The sequence below is a fragment of the Ostrinia furnacalis genome, unplaced genomic scaffold, assembly GCF_004193835.3.
Source record: "Ostrinia furnacalis isolate ACB-3 unplaced genomic scaffold, ASM419383v2 OfSCF5104, whole genome shotgun sequence".
NCBI classification, from domain to species: domain Eukaryota; kingdom Metazoa; phylum Arthropoda; class Insecta; order Lepidoptera; family Crambidae; genus Ostrinia; species Ostrinia furnacalis.
The window spans coordinates 208,124-222,845 of record NW_021135343.1 but is presented as its reverse complement, the minus strand read 5'-3'; the positions used below and the strand labels follow the sequence as shown (position 1 = coordinate 222,845).

The 14,722-nt window shown below is 43.7% G+C and overlaps 2 protein-coding genes across 2 annotated transcripts; both read left to right on the top strand.

The window, feature by feature from the left end:
• Positions 1–1,079: 1,079 nt before the first annotated feature.
• Positions 1,080–2,989, top strand: LOC114360607 (poly(A) RNA polymerase gld-2 homolog A-like; the record flags this gene model as incomplete). Its single annotated transcript, XM_028315354.1, has 2 exons — positions 1,080–1,226; positions 2,820–2,989. Coding segments are annotated over 2 exons (298 nt in total), but the record flags the coding sequence as incomplete, so codon positions are not given.
• LOC114360606 (poly(A) RNA polymerase gld-2 homolog A-like) lies at positions 2,972–14,460 on the top strand. Its single transcript, XM_028315353.1, has 6 exons — positions 2,972–3,005; positions 4,447–4,575; positions 6,070–6,190; positions 9,699–9,814; positions 10,615–10,809; positions 10,972–14,460. Exons 1-5 carry the CDS (start codon positions 2,972–2,974, stop codon positions 10,806–10,808), a joined length of 594 nt encoding a protein of 197 aa, XP_028171154.1. The 3' UTR covers position 10,809; positions 10,972–14,460.
• Positions 14,461–14,722: the final 262 nt, after the last annotated feature.

The window sequence follows — 14,722 nt, the reverse complement described above, 5'->3', positions numbered from 1 at the left end:
GTTATTGACATTGAGCATACATTTTTTTAAATACCTTCGCGAAGTAAAACTTCTGTACGTAGTACTTATTATTATTCTGTGGTAATACATTCTACTTTATGAACTAGGAAATAAGCATGTTTTTTTGCAGCCTTCAAGAATTTATCTATCTCGATACGCCGCAAAGTGAACGCAGAGTTATAGCTGGCTGGATTCACACTGGACGATTCACCGTGTTCCGCGTGCGCGAGGCACTTGTTTCAATCAAACCGAAACGTTCTGTCTACGTCCGCGATGGCGTGCACAGTGACGATCAGACGTCGTGGATGAATTGGTAGCAATGATTTCATATCATAGCATCCTGTTATTGGCTGCGGCGATCGATGCAGCGTATATGCACGCATCGTTCGACGATCTAGTAGCCTTATTCACGTAACAAAACTTCAAACGCAACAAAACTGAGTTGCGATCCTATCGAGTAATCGTTCTGTCGAAAATGACTCTTGTGAAAACGAATTTAGAAATGTTTTTCAATGAGAAGACTTCTGAATGTCAGCGAGATGTTGACTGTCAAAGTACGTCACGTGAATTAGGCCACTGATTGCGCTTGTTATTTTGACGTTTCCGATTTAAAAATGGCGGATTTTTTTCATGAAGAACGTCTGGAACTCGAACGTGTTGTGAACAATTTTAGCACGTGCAGTGGTCCACACCCTTCATGCTATTGCAGACGCAGGCTGAACGCCCTGGTTTGGCTGAATCTTAGGCATCCTAAGTAGACGTGCACCCGTGGACATGGTGTGATCCCGACTTGTAATGGTTCCGCTGTCACGATTTAGCGTGTGGCGTGCCTCTGGTGTTTATCTAAAGCCCGGTCTGTGAGCACGTAGAATTTTGTCCAATGACCCCTAACTTCCTTATCGCTCGCGCGTAATTATATTGCTGTCGCGACTGTGCGACTGGCACCCGCAGTGAGTGTGCGAGCGCGATAGCAACTTAATTACGCTCGAGCGATAAGGATGGGTAGTTTGGGGTCATTGGACAAAATTCTACGTGCTCACAGACCAGACTATAGTATTCTTCTGTGGACGTTTGAATAGTTCAACAGCTGTATTTGCCTTCCCAGGCGGCACAGTCCCAGCGGTTTTACCTCGGGGGCTGGAAGCGGGCGAGGCGCGGCGGCCGCACAACCGCGCCTCGCTGGCCGAGCTGTTCCTGCACATGCTGCGCTACTACGCGGACTTCCCGTGAGTACCACAATGACGTCATATCGTCTGAGGTGGAATTGTGTAAAGAAATCGTTATCATTTGACAGTTCATAACGTACGATAAAGTCAGTTAAACAAAGCGTTTGACAGAATAATCGTACGTTATGAACTGTCAAATGATTACGATTGCTTTACACAATTCCACCTCTGGTCAGTACCTCCATTGCAGAAACATGATATAAGCCTCCTACCCATTTCAATGAGAGCTAACGTTTTTATAGATGTCCGACACTGAATCGTCCTAGCTGTGACATTGACAGGAAGGCGTTACTGTCAATACTGGGTTATAGATGACCCACGCTGAACTGTCCCACCAAACTCAATGATAGGAGGGCGCTACCATCGTTCTACTATGTGGTTTCCAACATGGAAAAAATCGGAACCAGCGATCCGGTATCAATTCAGTATATTGAAATTATATTAGTTCTGATTTTTGCCACTTGATGTTTCAAAATTAAACAACTGTAGATGAACTACAACGAACTATCCCACCCGTGACATTGACAGGGGGCGCCACCGTCAATACTGGATGGCTGGTTCCGATTTTTGCCACGTTGGAAACCGTCCGTCTTCCCACCGCTTCACCGCTCACGAGTTCGCGCCACTGTCTAATGATAATATCTTTTTTTTTTCTATTTATTAATTTAGGGACTTTGTCTAATGATAATATCATTACATATTATGTTCTACATTTTTCTACATTACATAATTACGCGCGAGCGATAAGGATGGGTAGCTTGGGGTCATTGGACAAAATTCTACGTGCTCACGGACCAGGCTATAGATCTTAAGGTGTCATGTGTGTCATGGGAAATATTGGCCGATGCCACATAGGTGCCACCACATAGTTGTAATGTGCTTGCATTGTGAACCTTATCGTCCAGTATTAAGGTGATTTGTGTGTCTTGGCAGACATTGGCATCATGGTTGAACATTATGAACTTTATCGCCTAGCCTTACTGTTAAGATTACGATAAAATGTATTTGCGCTTTTCGTAGCGCCACCCCCGCGCGGAACTAAGTTCCAATTTTCGTTAATAGATGGCGTTGACCGTAATTGACTCGCGCTAACATTTGATTTTTTTGGACTTTATACGGTGTTTTGCATAACTGGTTTAATAAAGTTTTATCAGCCTACGGAAGTTGTATTGTTTAGTCATGTGATGTGAAGTGTGTGAACATTGCTAACCTAACCTAACCTGCTCTCAAAAGTTAATCTAAACGTTCCCTATAAGTTGCCTATGTACGGTTTGTACGCTCTTGAGTGATATGTTGCTGATAGAAGAGAGGAATGAGAGTCTGATATGGATATATGGATATCCCGATACAACTTGTTTGCGACCAGGAGCTCCAAATCAAATCTAGGTCTGTTTTCCCCTTTAAATAGAATGTTTAATCAATACAATGCCCTGTCTAGGTCCAATAATGTTTATGTTGATATTTTTTTCCTTAGTTTACGTAAATACAAGTCCACATGCTTGGACAAATCTCACCGGTATGTCATCAATCGGTAACAAACCGGTATACATCAATTGAACAAGCATAGGGAGTATAGAATGTAACTTGTGTCAGGTACGGCGCGATGGCGGTGAGCGTGCGAGCGGGCGCGCGCGTGCCGGTGGCGGAGTGCCGCGCGGCGCGCGCGCACAAGAACGACCCGCACCAGTGGAAGCTGCTGTGCGTCGAGGGTGAGGCTTTTGTACTCTTGTTTCAGCCAGGCTAGGATGCGTGCCGTGAAAACGACCAGTGGAAGCTGCTGTGCGTCGAGGGTAAGCCACGCACTGCGTTATTGTCTCAGCAGGGCTAGGATGCGTGCCGTGAAAACGATATTTATTATCGATCAGTGGCCGCCCGCGACTTCGTACGCGTGGATCTCGTTTTACCCCCTTAGGGGTGGGATTTCGTAAAATCCTTTCTTAGCGTATGCCTACGTCATAACATCTACCTGCATGCCAAATTTCAGCCTGATCCGTCCAGTGGTTTGGGCTGTGCGTTGAGATCACTATGTCAGTCAGTCGGTCACATATACAGGGTGTTAGGTAAATGGGTATATGAGCCGACACTAGCCCATGTTAACATGGGCATATAAATGGTATGGTGAAGCCAGAAATTTGATATCATTTTATTTTTTTTAATTTTCATACAAAATCTGGGGGCACGGCAGTGCCCCCGCCAAGTCGAGCGCGAAGCAAACATTGCCGTACCATCTTTACTGGAACCATTTCGCCGCATTTTCAGGCCCCTATTTGAGAACCTCTGCATAAGACCAGAACGCAGAAATTTTCGTCATCTAGTAAGCTATAATCACATACTTAAAATCCAAAATTTCAAGTCTGTAGGTCATTTAATTCCGAAGTTAAGCGAAAGCAAAGTTTCGCATTTATGACACTCACTCACTCACTCACTGATGATCATCAAAATAGAACTAGTACTTCCCATAAACTCAGAGAGCTGAAATTTGGTACAGAGTTAGGGTTCAATGGCCACATAAAGGGAAAACTATAAAAACTAGGAAAATCGAAGATCTGGAGTAACACCACATTCATAATTTTTGCCATTATTATTTTTGGCATAACCCACGATATTGGACTTCGGTCAGTAGAATTTCCTTAAATCGAGGAGATAACTGATATCGCACTGACAACTCGGATATTTTAGGTTGTTACACTAGACTTCACATAAATAAGCACTTCGGAATCACATGTTGATAAGATTCTACGTGAGACACTTTATTTTTGAGTATCGGATATCTTTACAAGTCAACTACATTTTACGTTAAAACCACCGCTAGTAGACTTTACTTCGCATATACAGGGTGTTTGGTAAATGGGTATATGAGCCGACACTAGCCCATGTTAACATATGCATATAAATGGTATGATGAAGTAAGAAATTTGATATCATCATTTTAATTTTTTTAATTTTCATACAAAATAAATTTTATAAAATCCGATTTGTATGAAAATTAAAATAATGAAAATGAAGATATCAAATTTCTGACTTCACCATACCATTTATATGCCCATGTTAACATGGGCTAGTGTCGGCTCATATACCCATTTACCTAACACCCTGTATTTAAATTTTAGATGTCAAAGCCCCCTTGGNTCGCTTCTTATTCACCATCGGCAGTAGACCAAATAGACCTGCACAACCTGAATAAGTCCTAAGCACCATAAACATAAAGTTGTGTTCGCAGTGGACTGGCGCGTGCGGCCGCTGGTGGCGCTGACGAAGCTGTGGGCGCAGGCGCACGACATCAACGACGCGCGCCAGCGAACGCTCTCCTCCTACTCGCTCACGCTCATGGTCATACACTTCCTGCAGTGTGAGTATTAATACATTTTACTTAGTGAACTAGGAAATAAGCATGTTTTTTGCAGCTTTCAAGAAATAGACATGTTGACACCACCAATCAATTGACGTACTAACTACTACTACTAAATAAACTACTTTTTTCAATTACAATGCGACCAAAAATCGTAATTTACAGGTAATTTAAAATTAATTAAGTTTTTAAGACCAGAATGAAGTGTCTTTTTAGAAAAGTTGTAATTTAGAATTATTGGAGAATGGTGTCAAACTGTCCATTATCTATCTCGATACGTCGCAAAGTGAACGCAGAATTATAGCTGGCTGGATTCACACTGGACGATTCACCGTGTTCCGCGTGCGCGAGGCACTTGTTTCAGTTAAACCGAAGCGTTCTGTCTACGTCCGCGATGGCGTGCACAGTGACGATCTGACGTGTATGAATTGGTAGCAATGATTTCACATCAAAGTATCCCGTTATTGGCCGCGGCGATCGATGCAGCGTTCGACGATCAGTAGCCTTATTCACGTAACAAAACTTCAAACGCAACAAAACTGAGTTGCGATCCTATCGAGTAATCATCATCATCATCATCATTTCAGCCACAGGACGTCCACTGCTGAACATAGGCCTCCCCCAATGCTTTCCATGTTGATCGATTGGTAGCGGCCTGCGTCCAGCGCTTCCCTGCTACCTTTACGATGTCGTCGGTCCACCTTGTAGGTGGACGTCCCACGCTGCGTTTTCCGGTACGCGGCCTCCATTCCAGAACCTTTCTGCCCCATCGGCCGTCAGTTCTGCGTACTATGTGCCCTGCCCATTGCCACTTCAGCTTGCTAATACGTCGGGCTATGTCAGCGACTTTGGTTCGTTTAATCGAGTAATCGTTCTGTCGAAAATGACTTGTGAAAACGAATTTAGAAATGTTTTTCAATGAGATGACTTCTGAATGTCAGCGAGATGTTGACTATCAAAGTACGTGAATTAGGCCACTGATTGCGCTTGTTATTTTGACGTTTCTGATTTGAAAATGGCGGATTTTTTTCATGAAGAACGTCTGGAACGCGAACGTGTTGTGAACAATTTTAGCACGTGCAGTGGTCCACACCCTTCATGCTATTGCAGACGCAGGCTGAACGCCCTGGTTTGGCTGAATCTTAGGCATCCTAAGTAGACGTGCACCCGTGGACATGGTGTGATCTCGACTTGTAATGGTTCCGCTGTCACTAAATTTTATGTATTTGTGTAAAGCCCGGTCTGTGAACACGTAGAATTTTGTCCAATGACCCCTAACTAACCATCCTTATCGCTCGCGCGCTATATTGCTGTCGCGACTGTGCGACTGGCACCCGCAGTGAGTGTGCGAGCCCGATAGCAACTTAATTACGCGCGAGCGATAAGGATGGGTAGTTTGGGGTCATTGGACAAAATTCTACGTGCTCACAGACCAGACTATAGTATTCTTCTGTGGACGTTTGAATAGTTCAACAGCTGTATTTATCTTCCCAGGCGGCACAGTCCCAGCGGTTTTACCTCGGGGGCTGGAGGCGGGCGAGGCGCGGCGGCCGCACAACCGCGCCTCGCTGGCCGAGCTGTTCCTGCACATGCTGCGCTACTACGCGGACTTCCCGTGAGTACCACATATGACGTCATATCATCAGGTCCCTACTTCCTATTGCAGAAACATGATATAATCCTCCTACCCCTTTCAATGAGGGCTATCGTTTTTATAGATATCCGACACTGAATCGTCCCAGCTTATTAAGCCATAACATTGACAGGAAAACACTACTATCCATAGCTGGGCATTAACTCGTTAATCCGTTAATCGTTAATTAACGAAGTTAACATTTCTATTAACGGATTAACTTTTAAGTTAACTTTAAAAAATGTTAACGGACTCGTTAACTTCCGTTAAATTATCCTAAGTCCGTTAATCGTTAATCCAGTACCTATTATTTACCAAAAAGATACAGCAGGCACGCTGAAAAACGCTAGAAAAACGCGTTCTGACAAGTACGTTTGGGCTTCCAGAACTTCCAGAACCCAAAACAACAGTTTTTGTAACCAGATCACTAACGACACTTGTTATTATGTGTGGAACTCAGATCATAGAAAGAAATCCCTTTCTATGATCTGAGGTGTGGAACAACTCTTGCAACTGAATTTAAGACCAGTTTTCCTCAACCGATTGAGCTGAAATTTGGTATACTTATGTAAGTACGATGACAATGCAATGCTATGGTACCATTGAGCTGGTCTGATGATGGAGTCATGAGGTGGCCATAGGAACTCCTAAATGAAACGGCGGCATCGCATCGAATTTGGGTTCGTTGAATTTGTCTTTTCGAGCACTTTAGTACGAGATAATGTCCAGGGTCCTGATGATGGAGTCAGGAGGTGGCCATAGGAATTCCTAAACGAAACGGTGGAAACTTATCGAGTTTGGGTTTGCTGGATTTGTCTTTTCGAGCACTTTGGTGCTAAATTGTATTGTAATAGGGATGTTTCCTGGGTAAAAAAGCAAGAGTTTTAATTAGTCCGTCAGTTAGCTTATCAAAACTACTCGACACGTATTTTTAACTTTTTAAAACTAATGAAAATTTAAAGAGATAAAGCGTGCCAAAGTTCTAAAGTAAAGGCCCGTGACGTCAGTGAGTGCGTAAAAGTGCAGCACTTCGTAACGTCGCGCGGAACTTCAACGTCTTCAACGCCCTATAACTTTGTAATTATTTGTTAGATTGACAATTCAAAATATATACGTGTCCAATATATTTTTATATGAAAATTGACGGACTAAAAAAATTTTTTTAGGAAACTAGCCTATTGTACCAAGGCCTGAGGCTCTGAGATTGAGATACAACTAAAAAGTGTAAAATAAAATTATAATAATTAAAAAACTTTTTTAAAAACAAGCTTTTATTCTGAAATGCAGTTGTACTAAAACAAATAAATAATTGTACTTATTCAAGCCTAGGTTCAAATAATTTCGAAAGCTTGTAGCACAAACATAAAAGAGGAATAAATTCCATGCGCGATACAAGCTTTCGAAATTATTTGAACCTTGCATACAATCATTTTTTTCGTTTTATCATGTGTTAACGGATTAACGATTAACGTTAACTTGCGTTAAATCTTTCGAAATGTAACGGTTTAACGTTTAACGAAGTTAATTTTTTTATTAACGGTTTAACGATTAACGAAGTTAACTATTTGATTAACGGTGCCCAGCTATGCTACTATCAATACTGGATTATTAGTATTGATTTTTGCCACTTGACGTTTCAAAATCGTTCAACTCTAAGCTTGTGTTGTCACTGACGAATGACAGGACTTAACTAAACAGTGGTGCCATCCTGGCTAGTTCAAACGATAATCTTCCAAAGTCCAGTTAGGTAGGTCCAACTTCGAGAAAGAGGTCAATCGTCGAATCCAATTCGGTTGGGAAGCTTCGCGATATTCTCACGTTCGAAATACCGCAGTGTCTCAAGTCAAAAGTCTGACCAGTGTGTGTTGCCAGTGATTGTATACGGATCTGAGACGTGGTCGCTTACTATGGGCCTCATAAGAAGGCTCAAGGTCACCCAAAGGGCGATGGAGCGTGCTATGCTCGGAGTTTCCCTGCGTGATCGAATCAGAAATGAGGAGATCCGTAGGAGAACCAGAGTGACTGACATAGCTCGCAGAATCGCTAAAATCAAAGGGCAGTGGGCGGGGCACATAGCTCGGAGAGCTGACGGCCGCTGGGGCAGGAAAGTTCTTGAGTGGCGACCACGAGCCGGAAGACGTAGCGTGGGCAGGCCTCCCACTAGGTGGACCGATGATCTGGTGAAGGTCGCGGGAGGCGCCTGGATGCAAGCGGCGCAGGACCGGTCTTTGTGGAAATCCTTGGGGGAGGCCTTTGTCCAGCAGTGGACATCTTTCGGCTGAAACGAACGAATGAATGAAATAATGAATCTTCCAAACACTTCAGTGCTCACCACTTGGCGCCACTGTCTTAGCCACTAATGATATGTTCTACAGTGGCAGCACTGATGAGGGTAAATACTATAGCTTTCATTTGCCAATTGCCAGCAGACGGGTTCCAATGTAATATTCAAAGTTTAAAAAAGATCGTCTAATTTAACCCTGGAATTATACACTCAACATCAAATAAACCGCACCTTCCGCGACGCGAACTTTAAAGATTTTCTTCTGACACAATTATGGTACCCCAACAATATTGGTGTTATTTGAAAGCCCAATAAATATCCTTAAAGAAATATACATTTCATTTCTAAATAAATGATTAACATATACCATAAATGTGACTTGAAAATAGACCTCACTTTGGGCTCACCTCTGGGATCAATTAGACCAATTTTTATGGTTATAAAACCAAATAAAGATCTCACGTGTCCTCTTTAACAGATGGATAGCGATTAATCCCAACTTAACAGTTTTATAGTCATAAAAAATGGCTATAGCGTAACTACCTATTTTTATCCCGTTTTACCCCCTTAGGGGTGGGATTTCGTAAAATCCTTTCTTAGCGTATGCCTACGTCATAACATCTACCTGCATGCCAAATTTCAGCCTGATCCGTCCAGTGGTTTGGGCTGTGCGTTGAGATCACTATGTCAGTCAGTCGGTCACATATACAGGGTGTTAGGTAAATGGGTATATGAGCCGACACTAGCCCATGTTAACATGGGCATATAAATGGTATGGTGAAGCCAGAAATTTGATATCATTTTAATTTTTTTAATTTTCATACAAAATAAATTTTATAAAATCCGATTTGTATGAAAATTAAAATAATGAAAATGAAGATATCAAATGTNTCCTCTTTAACAGATGGATAGCGATTAATCCCAACTTAACAGTTTTATAGTCATAAAAAATGGCTATAGCGTAACTACCTATTTTTGAAGAAGTGACTCTGGATCCTTGTAAAGACACATTTTTGGGGTAAAAACCTTTCCTTTAATGAAATGAAGTTTAGAACTAGGCTTTCAAATGGTACCAACGTTGGTGGGAAGTGGGGATGCATACGTTTGATAAGTGCTTGTCGCGGGAGGTGCGATTTATTTGATGCCGAGTGTAGTTGCTATCCCATTGTGAGCCTTACCCCCTAATCTGTCGGTATATATTGTCAGGTACGGCGCGATGGCGGTGAGCGTGCGAGCGGGCGCGCGCGTGCCCGTGGCGGAGTGCCGCGCGGCGCGCGCGCACAAGAACGACCCGCACCAGTGGAAGCTGCTGTGCGTCGAGGGTGAGCCGCGCACTGCGTTATTGTCTTAACAGGGCTAGGATGCGTGCCGTGAAAACGATATTTATTATCGATCACTAGTGGCCGCCCGCGACTTCGTACGCGTTAATCCCGTTTTACCCCCTTAGGGGTGGGATTTCGTAAAATCCTTTCTTAGCGGATGCCTACGTCATAACATCTACCTGCATGCCAAATTTCAGCCTGATCCGTCCAGTGGAAGCTGCTGTGCGTCGAGGGTGAGGCACTTGTATTATTGTTTCAGCCAGGCTAGGATGCGTGCCGTGAAAATGATATTTATTATCGATCACTAGGGGCCATCCATAAAGTACGTCACACGAATTTCATGATTTTTTGACCCCCCCCTCCGTCCTTGTCACAGGTGGTCACATTTCTGAGACCCCCCCCCCCCTCCCTAGTATGACGTCACATGTTTTGCAATTTCACATCGAAAAATTATTAAATTAACAGCAGTTCCGAAATTACTTTTAATTCCATNAAAGGGGGCTTATCGCGTAAAATCGATAAAATGGAACGATAAACTTTTATTCTGGCACGCATCTTAGACCTACAGAACTACTTGCTTGAAGGAGATAAACGTTTCTGTGAGCAACATTCGTTTTAAATTTTAAGATATTAACTAAAAATTTTTGCCTTTCTAATTCTTACTAAAGAGTAAGAAATGAAACATTAGTGGTTGTAGAAATATCGCGGTATAAAGACTAAAATTAGAACGAAAACGATGAGCGAATTAGTTGAGACGGGAGATCAAAAAGTTGATAAAAAATGACATCGAAATTCCACAGAACCGTTCGATCTCACGAACACGGCGCGGTCCGTGTACGACCCGGAGACGTTCGAGAAGATCGTCAACACCTTCCGCGACAGCTACACGCGCCTCGCCAGCGGCCTGCGCCTCGCCGACGCCTGGCCGCAGCCGTCACAACAGTCACAGCAGACGTCACAACAGTCACAGCAGACGTCACAGCAGCCGCGATGACGCGCGCCGCCCGCCCGCGGCCTGTGACGCGGCGCTTGTGTCAGTGCGAACTTTGAACTCGGCGCGAGCGATCGCCCGAGCCGTTGTGTTTATTTATTGTTTCGTTTATGTTTCGTTGGATCCTAGTGCGTCACCGGGCCGCCGCGGTGCGACCCCTCGGCCNGCGCGCCGCCCGCCCGCGGCCTGTGACGCGGCGCTTGTGTCAGTGCGAACTTTGAACTCGGCGCGAGCGATCGCCCGAGCCGTTGTGTTTATTTATTGTTTCGTTTATGTTTCGTTGGATCCTAGTGCGTCACCGGGCAGCCTGGTAGTTCTAGTCGCCAGCTCACCGATCGACTCGAGCCCGGCGCGGGTTCCGTCGATCCGGGGCGAGCCGATCGCTAGTCGTTATATTTATCGCTAGATGCTATTCGGAATTGCGTCCATTCGTCCTCGGCCGGCCCCCGGTGCGGTTCCGCGGCGGCCGGGAAACGCCGCGATGGTGTATTCTCGTCGCTCGTATAGTGTCGGCCCCGGTCGACCGCTCGGCACGCGGGCGAGCCGTTCGGACGACGAGTCGGGTGCATTTATTTTGTGAGCCGTTTACGAGAGCGGTGTTCCGCCGCGAGTGGATCTCGGGCGACGCTCGCCGTCCGGACGGGCCGCGTGCCTCGACCCCGGCCCGCCGGCCGCCGCGGTCCCGGCCCGGGCGCCCGCGAGGCTCCGGCGTCGGGCGCGGGCGCCCGGGCCGACCCATTGTTACTCCGTTGAAATTTTATTTAGGTGTAAAACGGTGCCACTATGAAAATTATATGTTTACATTCCATAGTGTCGTACCGAGTCGTCGTTTAGCTCGTACTCTAGGCTAGCGGTTATCGAGTAGTTTCGTTCGCGCGGCCTCGCGGGCCCGGCCCGGCGCGCCCGGCGTCGTCTTCCCGCATACAAATATTTAGTCGTTAGCGATCAGAGGAGCGACGCGTTGTGTCGGCGACGCGCGCTCGAAATATACCAAATACACTTCCAATGATTGCGGTCGAAGGCGGCCCCGGGCGCGCCGGGCCCACAGCGAGGGCCTCACAGGCCGGCCCGCCGAGGCCGCGGAGCCCGCGGGCCAGGCCCGCGTCCGGAACCAACAAGACTGATCGACTTCGCGGTTAGTACTAGGTGAGATAGTTAAGGACAGATTGATACTCGAACGTTCCTCTCGAGCCGTGCATCGAAATATTACTATAACGTTGTCGTTTTGTTATTCGTCGTCGAGTCCGTCGGCAGGCGGCGCGCCGAACGCTGCCTCGCGAACGCGTCCCGCTCGTTTTTAATGTTTATATTGTTTATTTGTAAGTTATTTAATGAATATGTATATAATAAGAATGAAAGAGAAAAACACATAAATATTGGAATGTTTTAGGGTCGTGTACGTTTTATGTAAATAGTATTTTTGTGAGTAAATGACAAAAAAAATATATAATGGATAGATGAAGTGAGTGTGTGTTGTTGCGATGTTGGCCGCATTAGCCCACCGGCCGCGGGCCCGTGGGACCTCGCCCGCCGGCGGGCGAGTTTGATCCGCCGGCGGGCGAGTCTCGGTCGCCTTTTTGGTCGCGGCCGCACCGAGTTGTTTCGCGTTTCTTTGATAGCTTGGATGCTACGATTTAAGGTGCTACTAGATATCGCTGAACGTTTTGCGGCTCGAAACGAATCCAAGCGTTTGCAGAAACTCGAGGAGATCACGAAATGGTGCTAAATATTGTGTTGCCTTAACTCTGAGCGTCGCTTGCTGTGCTAAATTGTAGGTATACTTATACTGTATCGAATACCTGAGCAAGTCACGGATCTCCAGAATTCCTATAGGAAAGTGAGGCAATAAATAAACAAGCATATCTTTAAATATTATAAAGATTGTATAATTGTTATCTTCACCGAATTGTAGGGATTCTGATTTATATGTTGTAGTCGGATATAGAAAAAATATATTTCATTAATATTCTAACAAATTTTTAAGTTAGACTGCAGTATTGTAATGAACTAGGTGGTGTTTTTATTCTAAATTTACTTATTTCCGCAACATGAACTGCAAATTATTTTACTCAAAACCAATGAAGCATGCAGCCGTCGTACGACGGCCAGCCAGCCCCTAGTCCTCAGTTCGCTAATGTGTAGTAGTCGCGCGGCATCGCTCCAATATGTTTTCCGCGATGCTCGTTTTTGTTAAGTTTAACTCGCATTATTAGAACGGAATTGTTGTCTGTTGTATTAATTTTAACCGAACAAATCGCGATGTCAACGTCTCTTTGTTAGCTTCAAACACATTATTGACCGTTTATATTATGATGTAAAACGCCTGGCACTTTTATAAGCATTATGTATAAGTTTTATATCGATTTTACATAAGAGGCACTCGGCCGCGCTGAATAATAAAGTACAATAAATAATTTTTAAAAGTTATCTATAAGAAAACTTATTAGAATAATAATAAATAAAAGTGTCTCAAAAACCCTTTAATTTTCGAAAAAGATATAAAAACTTAACGAAGCCGACACCAAAAAAAATTAAATTAAAAAAGCCAAAAAAAAATATAAAAATTAAAAACCAAAAAAAATACAAAATTTTCCAAAAAAAAAATCTGAAAAAATCATTTTTACTTTGACATCGACCAAAGTCTTATCGCATGTTCCTTTTTTATTGTGTGTAACTTTTTGATCGGGCGCCCACCTGCCCCGCGCGACGTTCCCGCCGTCTCTTCCCGGCTCCGCCGCCGGCCGGTGGCGCCGCCGGGAAAGACTCGCTCGGTAGTCCCCGTCTCCCGGGAACATTCATGCACGCGCCCCACCGCCAAATACAGTTCCTCGTTTGACTGTACAAATTCTGGCAACCAGCAGAGCACCTCCTTTTAACGTATTTTTTTCGCTGTTTTATAGACACCACATATCTAATAAATTAATTTAAAATTTTAGCTGGTTTGCTGTAATCATTTTAACGGTGCAAAATTCGCAGTATTTTGTTGTAGGCAGTGTAATATAATTTTTATTCAGCTAGTGTGTCGACTGCCATAATAAGGGTTGGTACTCACTCAGCGATGCCTCCTCCTCGCAACTGAAGTGGCGTCGTACCGTTTTGTTTGCGGGCCCGTCACGTGCAGGCGGGCCGGTGAGGCCGCCCGGGCGGCTGTCACCGACCCATTTCGCTGAGCACCCTGTATCAAATGAATCACTGCCAACTTGGGACTGTTCATACAGTTTGTAAACTAAATTTAAATCACATTAGCGTGTCTAAATTGTTTGGAGTTTGTCATTTCTATAATGTTATCCTAACATTAAATGCAAAAATTTATTGTACTTAAACATTTGCTGTTCAAATAAATAAAATGCAAACCCATTTGAATCGTTCATGTAATTTAAAAGATAAATTTAAGCGTGCGATGTTCTTATCCCTGTGTATTTACTTGTATATTATTAACAATAGGTACCTGTAATATAATAATTGTCTAAACGCCTGCAAACGGTGTCCCTCTTATTACTTTTATGTTTTGTAAAGTTATTTTCGTCGAGTTTTTGACAAGTTTTCACTTGTGTTGCATTTTATTTTATTGAACACAAGAAGTTTTTATCGTCATTGTTGTACAAAAAATTATTGTAAAGAAAGTATAGTTAAAATATATACAAACTGCCAAAAATGAGTTATTATTTACCACACGTTATTCCCTCCTCTTGAATTATTTATTATTGTTAGGTTTTAGACCCAGCCGATTTTTTGGTTACTCTGTTTGTTATTTTACTCCGGCATGTATTTAAATGATCTTTTTAAATTAGCGAAAACGGCAAATAAAAAAATCTAAATGGTCATCTATTTTAATGATTGATCCTCTTTCTTTGAGACATAAAATAAATGAAATCGATCGATATTTTAACCTCTTTTGAACTACGCAAAACAAAATG